The 19,087-nt window shown below is 38.9% G+C and overlaps 1 protein-coding gene across 1 annotated transcript in view; it reads right to left on the bottom strand.

Moving 5' to 3' along the window:
• Positions 1-958: 958 nt before the first annotated feature.
• CDK7 (cyclin-dependent kinase 7) overlaps positions 959-19,087 on the bottom strand; it is a 19,328-nt gene continuing 1,199 nt past the window's right edge. Inside the window, exons 2-12 of the mRNA XM_009884288.1 lie at positions 18,936-18,995; positions 17,627-17,660; positions 15,681-15,748; positions 15,016-15,084; positions 13,261-13,371; positions 11,919-12,037; positions 10,797-10,896; positions 8,902-8,988; positions 5,560-5,709; positions 3,760-3,907; positions 959-1,009 (exon numbers count right to left, since the gene is read on the bottom strand). Coding sequence (XP_009882590.1) covers positions 984-1,009; positions 3,760-3,907; positions 5,560-5,709; positions 8,902-8,988; positions 10,797-10,896; positions 11,919-12,037; positions 13,261-13,371; positions 15,016-15,084; positions 15,681-15,748; positions 17,627-17,660; positions 18,936-18,995 — 972 coding nt within the window. The 3' untranslated portion in view covers positions 959-983. The remainder of the gene's footprint in view (positions 1,010-3,759; positions 3,908-5,559; positions 5,710-8,901; positions 8,989-10,796; positions 10,897-11,918; positions 12,038-13,260; positions 13,372-15,015; positions 15,085-15,680; positions 15,749-17,626; positions 17,661-18,935; positions 18,996-19,087) is intronic.

Raw genomic sequence — 19,087 nt, 5'->3', positions numbered from 1 at the left:
ACTTGCCACATGCATTAGCAAACAGAATGGTAGAAGCTGTTCACAGGTGGGAAAATGACAATGGCTCACCAGGTATCCCCGAGATCCAGTGCACAACAGGGGTGGGCATGCGGTTAAGCTGCATCAACAGCACCTACTGCTTGTTTCTCTCCATTGCAGAAGTTTGGTTACCCAGCAGCCACTTTGCAACACAGCCATGCTGGAAATCAGGCAGAGCTGAGCCCAGTATCTGCACTATGAATTGTTCAACAGCCACAGGTTGACAGGAGGGCTGGTATAGTTTTCCCAGCTGCATCTCCCTCCATCTCATTGCAATCTTGAGGCTGTGAAGGAAACAGTATTTATATGCTCTCAGAAAATTTCTCCTGGAAGACTGGAGTCTGCAAAAAAACCTCAACACTTCACATTCAATCTGTACATCATATTGTTTTCAATATAGTGGATGTGTTCTCGGAAAGTCTTAATACATGCTAAGAGAGCACATGCAAACTCATTTGTTATTACACTGGCATATTAACTGGAACAAAAAAGCATTCTGCCCTTCCCTTATAATGATACAGTTTTTCCAACGTTTATTACAAGCCTGGCAGACAATCATATATGTACATCTAAGCTCCATATGAGAAGGCTGTATTTGCAGTTTTCTTCCTTGGAGTGTGCATCTGTACAGAATAGCATATGATTCAGCATACGGGTTCTACAAAATTAGTATGTGTAAATCTGTAGCCAGCAAGCAATTTTGACAGTTACTACCTCAAAGCATGAGTCAAAGTAATCAGACAGTAAACCAGAGAAAGGAATCTTCTTGTTTTGCTTAAAAATATTTTATTAAAAAAAGTCAGGTTAATAAACCTCAGTTTCAGCAAGAAAATATTAAATTCAGATTTTACATATTAAAGTATTATAAAATAACCATCCAGTGACTATTACAGCGTTTTTCAATGGTTGGGACTTGGGCCATTTTCATCCACCATCCACAGCAATCAAAAAATCAATTTTTTTGGTAATCCTGAAAAGTGTAAATCACATTGTTACCAAAGCAAAGGGGTTTGACCCCCTCCTCAAGCTTTTAGTATTCACTTGATACTATCCTTGAGATACATCTACTCTGAGCTGGTTAATCCTGTTTGTTGCAGCAGTAAGTATGATGACTTTTTGCAATGAATCTATGAAAGAGTGCTAGAATCAAAGCCCACTTGAATCATTATTACATGTACTCCAAATGAGTCCCAAATTCTATAATTGTTAATTGCATTTGGGATACATGTAAGTATTTATCTTTGTTAGAATAAAAAGCTACCCAGTTAATTCTACTTTTAAATGTAAGAAAGGCAAGCTATTCTAAGGCTTAACGCTGTCCCACCACACAAACTGTTAATGACTTTTCTTACATGCTGTCACTATCCAGCAATAAGCCATCTGCAGGAAGCAATAGCCCTTTTAGTCTCTGCCTCATTCTTTAACCATGTCTTTGTTAGTATCAACTGTAGAGCTTACTCTATTCCAGATCTTGTCTTCTCCTTTCTTCATAAGCTACTTATTTATAATGTAGGTAGAATAAACCACAGCAGCTTTCTGGGATGGATATGAAGCTTACTATGAAAGGATCCAACTGTTTTTGCCTGCCCTACAGGCAGAGGTCTCCTCTAAAACACACTGACATCGAATTACACCCATGAACTTTAAACAAATGCCCGAACAATACACATTCTTAACCCTAGATACGAACAGAATGATATTTTTTTTCCCCAAAACCAATGTAGAACAGTTCTGAAATGAGACAGATTCCCCATATTACATTAACTCAGAAAAAAGTTTAGTGCCGTACCTTTTATATTCTGTTTTGCAAACTTATGGCTTCACAGAAATGCAGACTAATGTGACTACAAATTGGTGTCCTGGGAAAGAAGTCCTGTTTCTGATTAAATGTTTGCCAGAGTGGAGAAAATGGACAATGATGTCATCATAGCATCAGTGTCTCCACATACCTCACTGATCAGAAATAAGTGGTAGCAATAGCTAGAAATGATGCATGCTTAATACGTTTCACAGGCAGTCATCCATCTAGTGATAAGATCTCCCCTGACAATTAACGGGCTGCTTTTTGAGAAGTACAGCTGCTTCACATTTAAGTTTGGTGAACACACCCCACAGGCTGCAGGGTTTTGTTCTTATGGAAAAGCAGCACTTACAGAAAAAGCATAAATTGTTTCTCCTGGCAGCCAGCCCCCGGTGCCAACATTTTATAGGAAAGTACCCATCAGGAATCACTCAGTCCATTCTTCCAAATTCCAGGGTGCTACCTCAACAGGGCAGAAGGAAAGAGAACATACTGTGCAAAATGCAAGCACAGGCCAGCCTAGGAATTTCAGGCATGCTACTTACTTTTCTTTGAAATTACTTTTGCACATTTCCATCCTCAATAGCAATAAAAACATTTTGTGCTTCAAATATTATTTAAATGAAGACTGTAGGGTTGTTCTTCCAAACCAATATTCAGCTTTTAGCTTTAGAAAATAACGTCATGTAAGAATGTCAAACGAAATCCAGGGTACCAGATTTGGTAGGTCTAACATTGTCTCTCTCCTTTTAATGTTGGTTGGCACTAGGGAATCTACCTTTGAGACCCTCAGGTTCTGTAGCCCAGCTGAGACAGTAACAGAGCATAATGGATTTTCTGATATGCTTCAAGAGGCACTTAGTGGAAATGATAGTGCTTTCCATACTGATACTCAAATGCCTCAAAAAGTAATTCTGACATCCTAAATGTCTTAGTTACAGCCAATCTCAAAATACCTGGCATTTAACACACATCTGATTTCCTCTTGCTGAAGAAGAGACTTTGGGAAAGATGTTAAAGCAATTAGTGCTCTAGATTGATATAGCTCTGGGAACTCTGCTCATTGTCAAACACAAAACTTCAAATAGTTAAGTCACAGGATCGAAGGACGCATTTCTTTCTCCTTCCTGTCCTTTAGTTAACAGGCACATTTTAGGGCATGTACTCCAAAACACTACTCACAGACCCTCACATCGTATTGCAAAAGGAGATAAAAAGCTTAAATTAATTACATAAACTATGGTAACTTGACAAGTTCCCACATTTCAGTTGACCCTTGGTACTGCGGCCAGCAGAGAGCATGCAAATAGCCAATTAATTAAATTTTTCTTTGAGATTAGCATCTTAAACTAATTTAATTTGACACGGAGTAAGAAACAATAGGTCAACGTACCTAAGAAGTTAAACTCTAATAACGTAGCTGTCTCTCTGAATTCAAGAGAAAATGCACTCTCATCAAGGCATCTCCATTCCGAAAAGATATCGTACTTGTATCAAAACAGTCTCACGCTGGCAGTAACAAAAAGCTGATGCTAACCTGACAGCTGCTATGTAGCATATTACAGCTGTTAAGACCAATTCCAAGTTTAAGAACCAGTATTTTGATCTCTACTAGAAGGTACGAGTAATTTAGCGTCAGATAGGTCTTGAGTCCTCAGAGCTTTTCTTGCCATGAAGATATGAAGCAAATGCTACTGTCTGGGGAAGACTGGATGCTCCACATAGAAGTTAGACAACAGAACTACGCGTCATCTTCACCCTAAAGCATTTATCCTAAAACATAAACCATTAAAGGGCTTCAGCTGGTGCCCGGGGATGTAGTCCATTCAGAGAGTTTCTGTTTTGAAACACTGGAAATATCACATTCTCTCTGAGCATGTAGCTCCTGTTTTAAAACAGATGAAACATTAAGAGGTTACCTTGATCTATTCCTTCCGTTCTCTTCCTTTTTAAATTTAAAAGTGCATTTTGTTGCTCCTTTACAGCTTCTGCAGGACAGTTGGGTCTTGGCAGCTGATTTCCTGGAGTAGGTCCTGGTCGGTTACTGAAATACTTCTGTTTCAATGCCTTAATGATAATGGAAGGAAAATAACCAAGTGTCAGAACACCATCTATGCAGAGGTCATAATGAAATAAAAGGACTTGCGTTTGTGACTTCAAAACTACCTGGGCACTTTTATACTAGAAGGTGGCCTTGGGACAAATCAAGATTTTGTGTTCTCAATGACTACCACAGCACTCTGATTCGTAAGTCAATAGATAATTGTGTACTGTTATTCTTAACTAGTGCTCAGACATCCTAACAAAACTCTAGTCTTAGCTCTTGTACAGGAGGTCTTGCACAAACAGCAAGTTTCTAGCTCTGAAGGATTTACATTCTGAATAGACAGATGAGACAAGAGCATAAAGAAGAAACTAGGAAGAACGATTAAAATAGTATCTTTTAAGTCTTGTTCAGATCCAGGACCTGGACACCATATATTTTGCTAGCTTTTACAATAGGTCTTTCCCCAAAATTTCTTTTAACTGTGCTGTTTCTACACTGTAAACTGTGAGAAAAATGTAGTTTGAATTACAGCAGAAGACAAATACAAGGGAACAGGGTTAATTTCATGTAGTGAATTACATACTTTACTTTATATTTTAGGAATCCCATAGCTTCCATAATTTGTGGTTAAGGAAAAGAGGCTAAGCTGTCTCTTAGATAATCATTAATCTTGCTTATGTTGGTTATATGGTATGCAATGCCAGCTATAAGTCAAGCCAATACAGTAAGTGCAAGTTGTTTCCTGCCTTGAACTGTGGCATTGTCAATAAAAATGTTACATGAGAAACAATATTCAAGTCACCATCCTACAATACAAGCTGTAAAATGACTTCATACATATGAACTAGTACAAAATTGTCCCAAGCATAGCAGAAGTAATTATCTGGAAACTTATATTGAAATTTCTTAAAGACGGTGACCAAAAAAGCCTGAATGTCCTCTGAAAAAGTCTTCTAGTAAAAAGATACGCAGCACATGCACTAATCTCCTGGACTGGAATCTGCCTTGTCTAACAAGCAATGAGGGAGTCTTAGCCTTAAGGGGACAGCTCTGTTTCTTTCATGCTTCCCTAACAGTGTGACAGAAATACAGTTTTGAAACTACCAACTGCTGTATCTTCCTCACAGCAGAAATCAATATTCTGAACTACAACAGTCTGCAAGATTTTAATTCAAAGTCCTTTGCTTCTCCCCATCAAGCAGTAGTGAAATTGAGATCAGTTTTACCCAAGTATAATGGAAAACGATATTCAGATCAGAACACTCATTTAAATCATGACAGAATTTCACATTAGAAAAGAATCAAAAACATGTAAATGAAATTGCAGAAGAGACTGAAAGAATCAAGGATGAAAATATTTCAAAACCAGGAAATGAGATATACCATGTTAAAACTTAAGTTTCAAGCTTTAAGTGACTGAATTTTGAATTTCAAATATAACGACTGTCTGAAGGCCTTGTAGCTGTCTACCTTTGCTCTACACTGGGAATGGAGATGACCAGTCATGCCTTTCAGATTCTCTCTGTAAAACACCAGAAATACATTTCTAGTATTTCATAGACAGAACTATATCACCTTTCACGTCAAACTTGGCTTACTGGCTTCAAAGCACATTTATCTGATATTAACAGTAGGGTAATGAACATTAGGACATAATGAAAGTGTATTATACCTGAGTGGCTGTAACCCTAGCACAAGGATTAAAAGTGAATAAGCCTTGCAGAAGACTCAATAAATCATCACCAGCTGCACTGAAGATATGTTGAAGTGGCATTCCAGGGAAAGACTTAAATGTGACATAATCTGGAAGACTTGTCATCCCCTGCAAAGACAAAAATGGCATGTATGTTTTTGAAGTTAGAAAGAGTTCAGCTTTTCACAGAAAGGGAATTCATATGGCTGTCAGCAGAAGCAAATTATGTTTCAAAACACCCTGCTAATACTTGGTCACTGATGTGGTACATAGGATTGCTACCGGCCCCAACCCTGTAGTGCGTGCCGTATTTGGTTGGTTTGCCCTGCTCATAGACACTGGATTCTCTGATGGAGGGAAGTACTTGTTCCCTTTCCCTAGCTACTTTAATTACAGAAATTCAGAAACACAGAAACATGAAGGGGAAGTTACTCTGCCAATTTCTTTCTCTTTGCTCACTGTTTCAGAAATACTGAGCACCATTTGAATGCAGCCAAAGCCCAAGCTGTCTCCCTACAGAACAAATCAGCTCAAGCCCAGCAGGATGATTAGCCTGCATTGGAAGACAAGACTCTTCCCACTGCCTGTGTTAAAAGTGTGCAGGATTGTGTGGAGAAATTCGTGCCTCATGGTTCCCCTGGTGGCAGCACCTGCCCAACAAAATCTTGACCAGCAGCTGGAAGCTACAGAAAAGGGAGTTTCTGCAACAAAACCACATAATGCTTTATGTATTGACCCAGACGACTGGGAAGGAAATACTTGGTCTGATTTGGATTCAAACAATGATACATGAAATTCTTGAAGCCCAACCATACTCCCGAATCCCATCAATTACTGAAACTGAGTATGATGCTAATGAGGCATCACAAGTACTGCTACATGCCCTTTCACAAACATGCACCTCACCAAACTAAGCAAGTGCTATTGCAAATCCGTTACTGAGTTACTTAGCCTGGCTTGCAAATATGAGGTGGCATACCACACAAATTTGAGAATCAGAAGCCCAGACACTCACTTTAGGGTCTGGAATCTGACTAAAAATTCCAGCAGAAAATATAGACTCTGTCTTTTAGGCATCAAAAGTGGAGACTGTTCCAGGAAAGAGGTTCCACAGGCCCTATCCCTAAACCAATTCCATTTTGGTAGTAAGGGGTGGCAAGATACACAAGCCTTGTATTGTGAATGTGAGCGTGCTTTACTTGACACCTTCCTTACCTTTTTGGACATTGACAAACACCTTGGGGATCATCCCCTTACACTTAGGGTTTTGCATCCTATTCTTCATGACATCCTTCCCAACATTCCTTTCCCTGAAGGATGAACTCAATCCACTCACTCAATGTTGGGTTCTTGATATCGCCATCATCACTGATGCAGCCCAACCTTCAGGCCCCAACGTTGTATTCTCATCCACTTCACCTTTCCTATTCTTGTAGCTACAAATGATCACTCAGATCGTCCTATTAAAGTCCCTCCTTTCACCACCCTCTGGGAGGGTGCCTGGTTTAGGGATGGCTCAGCAATCCTTTGCAGTAATGCCCGATTTGGGTGTGACAACACTGTCTATACCACTGATGGCCAAACAGTTATGGCCAGTTGCCATGGTACTGCCCAGACAGTGAAAACTCCTGGCCCTTTGCTTAGCCATTCGCTTCTCTGCCCATACCATCTGGCCCGTGGGCTGTTCTTCTACATGCATCTGGTGGCTCTCCCTCTTGGAAAGTATGCTTCTTCCACACACCACAGAAATGACAGGCCACCTTCTTTAGGAAGATATTTGCACATGTACATGCTGTGGGCCATGTCGATCCCATTCTGCTTACCCCATGGCTGAAACTAGGTGGAATGACTGAATATATGCCACTGCTGCAATCAGAGGGGTGGAAGTGGTAGTTGACACTGACACCCATGATAAGCTGATTGCAGCCCAATAATAGAAGATGAAACTGAGGAAACCTTAGCCCAAACCTGCAACTTGGAATGTGGAACCACCACTATAGCTCACTGGCTGCAAGAGCACTGGGAGTTATCCCACTGTTGAAGCTTTAGCCCAGGTTGCAGCACACTGTGGAATACATCTTCAAACGTAGTAAACCGAATGTATTCAAACTGCATTGACAAATGGGAAAACCTGGCTTACGGAACCTTGCTACTTTAACACTGGTAGTAGGAACAGCTCCCCAGTACGGAATCCTTCCTTAAGACTATATTATACCTCCATAACCCAAGAACAGAACATCAGAGTTAACTGTGGGATTGTAAACAACTCAAATGGGAGATACGTCTATATCAGTTAAGGGACCAACACATCAGTGGATCAACAGAGTGTAGTATGCCAGTGTCACTATTGATCTTGGCCTTATGCTGTCATGGCAAGACAACCACCCTTTCCCCCACAGAGTCACGTAAGAAAGGAGTGAACATGCGGGGCTGATATCACCTTATACAGATTCTCCTCCATATGGTGACCACACACCATATATGGCTACAGACCCATTTAGTGATTGTGCGCTGCTTAAGGTAGCGTCTGAGCACCACTCACACAAAAGAAATGCAGCACAGAAGGACAGCAGAGGTGGGACGTCATGACTGGTTAGCAAGTCCAGAGAGTGATTCTACAAATCAACTACAAAAGAGGACAGTCTGACCAGGGGAATTCAGGACTCCTCGTGCCCGTCTGCAAGTCCAAGTCACTCATCAGAAGTTATGCCCTGCTTCCTGTCAGTTTACCTGAGAGCTATGGTTAGGTAGGTCATCATGTGCCCTGACACTAAGTTTGGCCTGGTATTAGTGAATTACTGAATTTACTGTCACTTCAACAGAGATAATTGTACCACTAATTTGTATTTGTTAGAGTATGGTTACTCTGAGATAAATTCCTAAATTCCAACCCCTAAAGCTGTTGGTCTGGTGCTTCTTACTGTATCCCAAAACTATAACTTATCCAGGCCAACTTAAGTCCCTACAAGTTATTCCTACTTCTGAAAGTGATTAAAGCCTTTCAGGTTAAAGCAGACTAATTAATCAAGCATTTAAAGAGCATTAAGCAACAAACATCATTTCATACCAATAGCCACAGGGAACTGGACACACACAGAAAGGAAACCAGGAAGTTTCATTACCATTGCTTAATGCTAACAACACTGCTACATTGATCAGATATTTGCCAAGAGAAACAGCTGAGCTGCTTATCCTCCGCTTTGTCAGATGAAGCAGTGTTCTGATATACCCTTTAACTTAATTTCAAAAGCTAAAATAAAGAGTATCAAATCAGTCATATTAAACAAGTATAATGTCAGTCTGTTAAACAAAAGGACTCACAGGCCACTGGTCTTCTGTTGGAGTGCCCAGTGTTTCAAATATCCTTGTCAGCTGGTCAAGATCAGAGTCTCCAGGCAAAAAAGGAACCTGCAAGAAGGCAACAGCATGTGATTGAATTAACTTCTGAACTTCAATTCTAGGGAGGAACTTTGAGCTATCACTCATAATTGCAGCGCAAAACATCTTTCTATACCAGTTGCCCACAAACAGGTACACTGAATATTTGAGGCTTTCTACTGATGTCCAAATAGATTCTGGAGGTTTCTTGCAATTCAGGTGTGAGATCACTGACTTGATAGCAGAGAGCTAAACATAAGATTAAATCACCGCATCAATGTAAAATAACTAAATACAAGAAAGGAAAGATTTTACATCTCAGTTTCCAGTTTAAAGTCTGTTGGTCACAGTGATCTTCCCGTTGTCGGCTTCCTGGAGTTAGGTTTTATATATATTCATAACATTTAAAGTGAATTGTAACTGGATTACACAAGCAGCAGTTAAGACTGATGGAATGAGATCACAGCATGAAAGCAAATACTGACCCACTAGAACAGAAACTGCCTACTTAGTGTCACATCTAATTTAAACTAGGTAGAAGATAGAAAAGGGGATATTTGCCCAGTTCAACTTGTAGCTTGCGCATCAGGCACACAATGCAATAAAAAAGGAACTCTGTGACCAAAGCAAAATTACAAAGAATTAGAGGCCGCATGTCCGTGTACTAAATTTTGGTGTCATGAAAGCCCCTTGAACACAAACTGCTTTTGTAAAGCTCCAGAAGTTGCACTGTCCCTCAATCCAGTACACTCAGGAAGAAAAAGGACAGATACATTTAAAACTATCACAGTGATAAAACTGAACCATAACACATTTTCTGCTTCATGAGACACCAAAGAATCAACAGAATTCAATAACTTATTTGCTTTATGACTTTCCTTAAGTTTATCCAACTTTAGCAGATGTAATGCATATTTATGTACACATCACTAGTGCTGCTTAAACAGCCACTGTACATTTCCATTTCTGAACTGCCAACCAAATTGTACCAGCACAACTGTTTGTGTGATAAATCCAGGCAAACGATTCCTTTCAAGGTGTTCTCAGACGCACCAGTTCTGCAATCTGGTTCACCACAGGGTGACACAAACATTCAAAGTACAGTGCAAAAATCAAGAAGAAGCCACTTACTCGTGGATAATAGATTAATTACACTGCAGGTTACTTTACACTTTCAGCTGTGTCTGTGCCCCTACCCTCCACTCCCCACCTCTGACTGTCTGTCCGCTCCAAAGAGCTGCATAATAAATGGTCTACTTGAGTATAACATACTGAAGGATCTGTGTATTGTACTCGGGGGTGGCATAGGATTAGCATGATGTTAATCTTCAGCTTCATTCCAATGTTGTCAACTAACCACAGCTTAGAACATCAGTCTTCTGCTCATTACAAATAAACCCACAATTACAGTACTGGTGATAATTATTTTCAGTTATAGGGGAACAATGTATAAGAGACAGAGTATGCACGTATCTATGATGTCACATTTCTAGAAGGATAGCAAATGAAAACTAACAGAAGCCTGTGTGAAAGGATAACACTCAGAAGACTGGAGGAGTTAGCTATCTACTCGACCTTCCCCAAGGCAAGATTGTGACAGTTTGTTGCAGTTTTTTTTATCCAGCTGTTTTTAAAGACTTCCAATGACTGTGATGCTTATAGAAACTCAGTCTATTCCAAAACTTCATTTTCCTTACAGTTAGCAAGCTTTTGGAAGCTTTTTCCCCCCCTTCCTTTTCTTCTTTTCTTAAATAGCCTACCTGCCTTCATCTGCTGCTGTTAGCAGAGTTATAATGCACTTTAGAGCAAATACAAAATGCTTACATTTGAAGACTTACCCTGAGGAGCAATTCAGCTAAAATACAACCAACAGCCCACATATCCACTCCAACACCATACATTCTAGCACCAAACAATAGTTCTGGGGCTCGGTACCACCTGAAAAGAAAACACATTTTGGGAAAACTGCCCAGCTTTGCTTATGTATACTGTAGCCATACAAGAACTACAAAGAGCATATTGCTCCTGCCTGTATGTTTTTCAGACACTGAAGAGCTATACTCTACCTGGCAAAGTGTTTTGTTTAAGAAAGACTGAACAGAATTGCGCATTCCTTACCACAGTGTCACATACAACCCCAAATTAACTACAGGTTCAACTGAGCTGATTAACAAGCAACAGAACTACAGATGTGCCAAGGAAAAAGTATTTAACAGGCAGATTTGCATGTTTTAAACCAAAATTTTCTTTAAACTTTATGCTGAAGAAATGACAGACAGAATTCCTTCCAGCTTCCAAAAATCTCCATACAAACAAGCCCAAGTATAGAGACTAATTTTATGCAAAATAAACCTTGACAGTTGTTTAAAACAGCTACTTCTACTGCCTAAGAACAGTCAATTTCAATGCAATGAGCTGATACATGCTGCATTTCAAACTAGTGTACCATTTCTGCCTTTTGAATAAAGGTGTTAAAACCAGCTTTGCCCGAGTAGTTTTAGCACTACAGGAGACAAAAGGAAATACCCTGCATATTTTGCAGTCCTGCTTTTTAAAGCATGCCTTAAATAAGCATGGCATAAACAACATTAATAAATATCTTAATTGGGTCAAGCTTTTGTCTCTTAACAGATAACGTGACTAGCTACAAATCTAGCTTTCATGATTAACAGAAAGTAACAGCTGTCTTGCTCTGAAAACTAGGCTTACAAGGCAGATACATATTATTTCCATGCATTTCAGAAGAGTACCACCTCCCAGAAAAACTCCCATGGGTGCTTATTCTATCAGTTCTTACAGAGACTTTGCTAAGCAATGCCTTCTTGTGTTTTCTTTATGAGGGTCTTCCCACTAACAGCTGTATCACATGAGCTAGATGCCAAACTTTGAACACATATTTCAAAAGACACTGCAAAACAGCTACACAATCACTATGTAAAAAACAAAACAGAATGACTTACCTTGTTACTACCTGGTGCGTATAAACTCTATTTGGGCTTCCAAAAGATTTTGCCAAGCCAAAGTCAGCCAATTTTAAAACCCCATTTTCATCTAAGAGCAAGTTATTTGGTTTAAGATCCTGTCAGCACAGAAAGCAAAGAATGAATCTTGTCAGTGTTGACAGAAAGAGACATATAATGAACATCCTGGCAGGTGTATCATAACAGTATTCTAAAATGCAGGTTTTTGATTCTGTTGTAAGTCATTGTGAGGAAAAAAACCTAAAAAAACCCACCAGGAAATCAAGTATTTCATCATACATGAAAACCATAGTGAAACACACCCTTTTGAATATTATCATATTTAAGCTGCAGAGTTTAAAAAAAACCACCTGTTTCTTGCTAGTTTTTAGCTTAGCTGCAGGAACAGCAGTTCTGTCTTAACTGCATAATTGCCAAATGAATAATAAGAAAATCTTGCAAATGCTTCAAATAACTGCAGAAACCATGGAAGTGATACAATTTAATACAGTAACAGTGTGCTGTGGGTTGACCTCTGGCCAGCAGTGAAGCACCCACACAGTTATTTACTCACTCTGTTCTCATCCCACCCCCCACCACCTGCCCAGCAGGATAGGGGAGAAAACAAGAGCAGCAGAAGCAAGAAAACTCTGGGAACAATATAAAGGCGGTTTAATGGGTGAAGGAGAGGAAAAAAAACAAGCAAACACACAATGCAATGGAAATCATTCACCACCTTCCACAAGCAGACTGATGTCCAGACAGTCTCCAAGCAACAGACACCTTGGAAACCAAAAAACACCCTTCTTCCTCTACCCCAGTATTTATTGCTGAGCATGTTATATGGTATACAATATCCCAATGGCCAACTTGCGCCAGCTGTCCCCCCTTGGGGGGGCAACTTCTTGCCCACCCCCAGTGTACTCACTGGGGTGAGGGCAGAGTGGGAAAAAGAAAAAGCCTTGACAGTGCCCAAGTACTGTTCAGCAACAGCCAAAAACACTGGTGTGTTACGAACACTGTTTTAAGCACAAATCCAAAACACAGCACCATATGGGCTGCTGCGAACAACGTTAAATCCATCCCAGCCAGACCCAGTTCACAGTGCTAATCAAAATCACGTGTAACTTGAAAGTTTTACATAAATATCTAAATGATAACCAACACCAGTAATTCTTAACATTTCTGGTACTGCTATTGTCTCTCCAAAACAGCTAGCGTGAATGCTTATGGGCTAAAAACATCTGAACTTCAAAACAATCTTCATTAGACTTTAGACTCAAATTCTATCAAATGTGACTTTTGTTACAGCATAAGGGCTGTCAATTTAGTACATGCTTACCCTATGTAAAATCCAGTGCTGATGTAAATACTCTAATCCTTGAAGAGTCATCAACATATATGCCTTGATGTGAGATTGTGTCAACACAATACTCGTATCCTTTATAATAACCTGTGAAGTGTTAGATTGATAGTAAAGCTTACCATGCAAGATTAACTTACTTTCATTCTTTCAGCTCAAAAGTTATTAATCATCAGTTAAGACAAAGTCTGAATTGGCAGTCACATATTCTCCATCGTTCTCACCCTTTTTCCAGAAAAATAGGTCTATTCTGGAGATCAGAAACTGAAACGGGGAGTCGAGGTAGTCTACATAAACTTTGCACAACTAGCAAATGAGAAAATGGTGGGGGGTGGAGGGGGAGGCGGAGACATGAGTTTATTGTTTTATCTCAGTTCCAGGTTGATACCCAAACTTAAAAGACAAAGAGGTAAGACATAAAAATGATAAATATGTCAGTAAACTTGAAATTGTGTTCCCGCGTACTCCTTCTTTCTGCGTGCAACCTATGCATCTAATCTTTGTAAATGCAACAGTTTCCTCTTCTATTCCCAAGACGACCAGGAGGTATGGCCACTTCACTGTATTTTAACAATCTACTTATATTTTCTACATTCTTCGATTCTTAACATTAAAATTCTATGTAAACATCCTGTTTGAAGGTATTTCCTACAGTACTCTCCAAAACTTGCTTGTTAATATTAGTGTCCCGTTCAGTAGTAGCCTTTCCTAAGCCTTAAGTCATTTGAGACTTACAAAATAGCTAAGACCACACAAAATTTCACGTATGCAGCACATGCCCAGTCACAACAGGCTGCAGTCCCAAATGGTGGCCGAGTGGTATCACAACACAGTTAAATGGTCTGCATACCACAGCATTATGTAGTACAAGAGGATTTCATTCCTCCTTGTACGCTGTGTCTTCTTCAGCTCTAAATGTTGCATAGCTACTAAGTAAACAGAATGAATCCTCTGGAGAGTCTACTCATTACTTAACTTCTATTAGCAAGAAAAAATGATCTAACCATTTCAGTCTTGCATTCATCTAGGGTTCAGCACAACTGTCAATGTTTTCTTTTAGTATTTTAAATGCTACCCCTGGTCCTTAACAGCATATGTGTAATGAGCTAGCTTAACAACTACACTAATTTCAGTCCAGAGTAGGTATAATGTGTGCATATACAGACCTGACATGAATTGCCATCTAGCACAGTCTTCCAAAATGAAGAATCTTGCATCAAAATATCTCATACAAAGACTTCGTCAAAGACAAACTGACTTAAGGTCTTGGAGAATGAAACATCTGTAAGATGCTGATTTGCAAGTACCTAGCATTGTTACATTTCAAACAATGGTTCAGGTGCTGTAATTTTAGCAGCAGCTCATCACTTGGCATAGTTTAGTATAACACTTACTTCAACATGTTCGATGATACTATGCTTAGCAATTGCACTCTGAGATGCTGATCTATGACTGAGGTTCTACGCTCTCACTGGAGTTCCAGAAAACTGACATGGTGAACATAACCTGTTTCTTGAAGATAATGCTGACAAGTATTTAAAAGTAAAGGCATTATCAGCTGAGAACTCACACAAATTGTCAAATTATTCAAACTGCTTTTAAGACATGATCTTAATAAACTGAGATAATGAAAGTCACCTTTCTAACATGAGCAAATGTAAGCCTGTTAAAGTAGTATTTCAAAAAAACATTTGAAGATATTGAAATAAAAGTATTTAAAAAAAAATATCTTACCTCAAGATCTGTTTCCATAAAATCAAACACTAAACTGATATTGGACTTGTGTCCAAATGCGTCTATAAGCTGTAAAACAAAATATGATGAAGCATACTCTCATACTTCCAATTTTCTAAAATTCTGCACCATTGTATTTTAAAATATCTTTAGCTCCAGCTGGGTATGTGTAGCTGCAAGTCGACCTAAATGCAACTGAAAAGATACAAGTTTTACTCCTGCCAAAAGAGGTTTTAGATATCAGGCTAAAAACTTAATAAGTCACTTGAATCCCACTTTACCATTTCTTAGAAAAGCCTGCCTTCAGCTGTCACCAGTTCCATGTGAAACAAATGATCACGTAAATTCAGCACTGCACTCATTTGCAAGTCTACCAGAAAGATGCAAAATCAAGTAATCTAAATTTCCACAATTCTTCCCACCATTAATATCCACATAGCCCCTGGATAAAAAGTAAGAGGATCTCATAAGAAACTACTTAGTCTTTGTTATTGAAATAGGTCTTCTGCTGTAACAATTGTTTTACTGCCCATTTGGGGCTTGAAAAAATAGCTCAAATAAGATTAAGTAGCACCGTCATGACCCACCTAATTCCAAGTTTCAGTTTGAACCTGTACCAAAAGTAGTTGAGGACTGATTTTAGAAGTGGCATTCATTTTACTTACACCAATAATATTCGGATGGCTTAATTCCTGCAACAATTTTATCTCCCTGAGGGCTGTTCTGTTAATTCCTACATTTAAAAAAAAAAAAAAAAAAGAAGAAAAGATGACAGACAGAACAAAACAAAAAACTTTGAATTAAGCGCCAAAGAAACCTCTCATTTTGTAACTCACTGATGATTTAATACCACAAACTACTTTCTCACCCTTCAACAACTTGTTAAATAACAAGTACAATGCCATAGATATACTTGCTGCAGAGTAAAAGTGGACATACGCTTTCTTCCACAGCAAATACACTACATTAATCAGATACAGATTATGAAGCTACATGACCCTCTTTGGCAAAAATGAAAGTTCTAGCAAAAGCCGAGAGAGAAAAGAAAAAATAAAAATCAACTTTTTCAGGGTATTGTAAGCTTTGCTTTTATTTTAAAGAAAAGTTACATCTTGCAAATATCAGTTCTTCAATGTGTCTCCCTTCCAGGGGCAGGTACACTGACAAACCTCATGAATATATCTCTTTTCTTTTTGATGTAGCATTATTTAATAAGGCAGGGCACATACGTTTTTCTGTATTTATGCTCTGGCATAAAAGATGCAGTGGCCAAAACCTGCTCACACTTCCTTGAATCCTTCAATAGCCAGATTTTACAAAGGAAAAACAACAGGGGGAGGATGGTGCACTCTGGCACTCACACTGACTGCACTGCATCAGACCATGATTTCTGCAGGGTAACAATTCCTCCTTCAAAAGCGCTGGTACATATGGCTTGTACAAAAACTGACTGGCAAGCAAATGCTCCTGTGGTACATTGCACAGGCAGTTTCAGCTGTGCATGAACTGAAAAAAACAGTGTTCTCCCAAAACCTGGGATATGATTCAACAAGTAAGACTCTAGTAAAGGTTCGGACAAAGCTACACGGATTATTTTACACTCCTGCATTGCTTATTTTAATTACTTATTTTAAAATCAAGTTGACAATGGCTGGGCAAAGCCCTACATTCAAAAAAAGCACACCGGGTTATCAGATAGCACAAGGAAACCAGACACGATCATTATTTTTAATAACAACTTCGAACAACTTTGAACTCCAGCTAGACAACGTATAGGCTAAAAGTAATGACTACCCTTATAGGATATTAGTCTACTGAAGGCCAGATGGATGACAACTCTCTGGCAGTCAGCTCAACTGTGAGACTCAGGAATGACTGCTCAGTTTCTCTTTAAAAACTCTTCCCTTAGAATGGAATTGGAGAGTTGAAAGCAGATTCTTCAGTGGAAAGTTGGTAACCTGATGCAGGATCCCTGAAGGACAGCAGCGTACACACATACAAAATTCTACTGCACCACACAGGCTGTATGAGACGATGAGGATTATTGGGTTTTTACTTGCAATATTCATGCCTAAAGGCATATGGCTGGTAAGAACACATGATCAAAAGACCAGATCTATGGACCTGATTTCTCAACATAAAACAAACCTACCCGGAGACAAGAGTTTTGAGATCTTGTTTTTATTAACTTTTGTCTCAGCATAGATCACAAAAATAGAACACAGGAAATATCTGAAAACAGAGATAAATAATCTCACCTGTCTTAAATATTTAAGGCACAGAGATGCATCAATGCTAAAAAAAAGTATTCCAAACACATAGCTGTAAACATTATCATTGTATGCTGTATTTGTGTTTGTATTCCACTTAAATTGAGAACCTAGCTGGTTACATACCCATATTTTGACATACACTATGCATGCAGATATCTCTGCTGCTTTTTTTCTGCCCCTGAAGTTTGCGAGGCAAACCTCCACCAAGCCTTATGCTAAAAGAGTTGAGCTCATTTTTCTCAGCCAAGTTATGGTGTGGGAAATTAGCGTACCAATTTACAAAAAAAAAAAGCAAACAAAGCACAGCTTCTGCAGCATGAATTTGTTTAAAAACTCACCATCTTTAGCTTCTGATCTATGTCCCAGTTTAATCTGAAAATAAATGTTTCGTATTATATAAGGTTAAGCCATCTGCCCCGACAGTAGGGGATACATTCTTTAGTATTACTCTTCTAAGACAGAATGAGTTTCAGTACCACAAAGCCCTCTACCAGCGAGGGTTGGGGTTGTTTTGTGGTTATTTTCCTCTTAAAAAAAAATGGTCTCTACAGCATTAGCTTTTATAAATGCTTAAAAATAGTAATGACAGCACTGGAAACAGATACAATGCAAACTGGCAGCATAAAATGTTTTGTAGCCACAAAGCTTTATTATACCACTAATGAGCTTCTCCCCAGGGAGAAGTGAGGGCAAAGTAATTGACAGTCATCTTAGAATGATTCTAATAAAATCAGCATACTCTCTAAATTATGATACCGTAAGGCCTAGTGTATCAATTGAGCTGCCTAAAGTCTTTCTATCTCAATCACCTACTGCCCTGAAATTTTCAAGTCCAGAATCCTGCCACTGATATTTCCAGTTGATAAAAGTTAAAAAAATATTCTGATACAAACAAGAATGCTTTTCATAACAGCTGCTACTAGTAGAAACCATACAGGAAAAGTATTATAATGCTAAAAGAGATTAGCATACCAAACAAAGTTACTTACTAGTGATATGGTTCAACTTGTCTAGTAAAGTAGAAACTTTAACTAACCAAAGCACTGTAATGTGTATTTTTCATCCCTCACAAAGCACAGCTAATCAACTATTTTTAACATAAAAACTTCTTCCTGCAATCTCTTCAGGCAGTATGAAGTGAAACACTTTCTGACAAGACAGGCATTTTCAATATTTGCATTCAAACAGGTAAGTTGCAGATCTAAGATCACTTTTATCAAACAACTACCATAAATTCTGAAGAACTTAATCAGGAGTAACATTCCTGAACTGAAGGAAAAGGGGTACAGCAGGAGGAAAGATTAAAAAAAAAAAAAAAGCCCTATCACGGACTAATAAGTCTGAAGTTTGGAAATGTGTGGTTTTTTTAAAAAATAAACCTGTTTAACAAATAACTGAAATTTCAAGTTACAAACTAGGTAACCTTCAGAAATGTAGTAAGACTGAAGCTAGTGTCTCTTCTTGGGGGAAGAAGGTATTAAAGACATATTAGCTAGATCGTTTAAACAAAACACTCTAGACACAATAATATCTATTTTCCTACTACCCATTAAGTCAGTTAAAAAAAAAATAAAAAATTAAATCATTAAGCAGATCAAGAGCAACCAGACACCTGATCACAGAACGGGAAAAAATTCTGACACTCACCTTTTTAATAGCCACGATCTGGTTGACGTTCTTATCTCTTGCTTTATAGACTGTAGCAAACTGAGGACAAAGAGAGAGGCCCGAGTGAACACCGGGGCAGCGGAGGAGCGGCCAGGCCTGTGCCAGCGCAGCCTTCCCGGGGTTCCACGGAC

The sequence above is a fragment of the Charadrius vociferus genome, unplaced genomic scaffold, assembly GCF_000708025.1.
Source record: "Charadrius vociferus isolate BGI_N301 unplaced genomic scaffold, ASM70802v2 scaffold183, whole genome shotgun sequence".
NCBI classification, from domain to species: domain Eukaryota; kingdom Metazoa; phylum Chordata; class Aves; order Charadriiformes; family Charadriidae; genus Charadrius; species Charadrius vociferus.
Note: the sequence above shows the minus strand (reverse complement) of the source record. Positions and strands in the feature narration are given on the sequence as shown.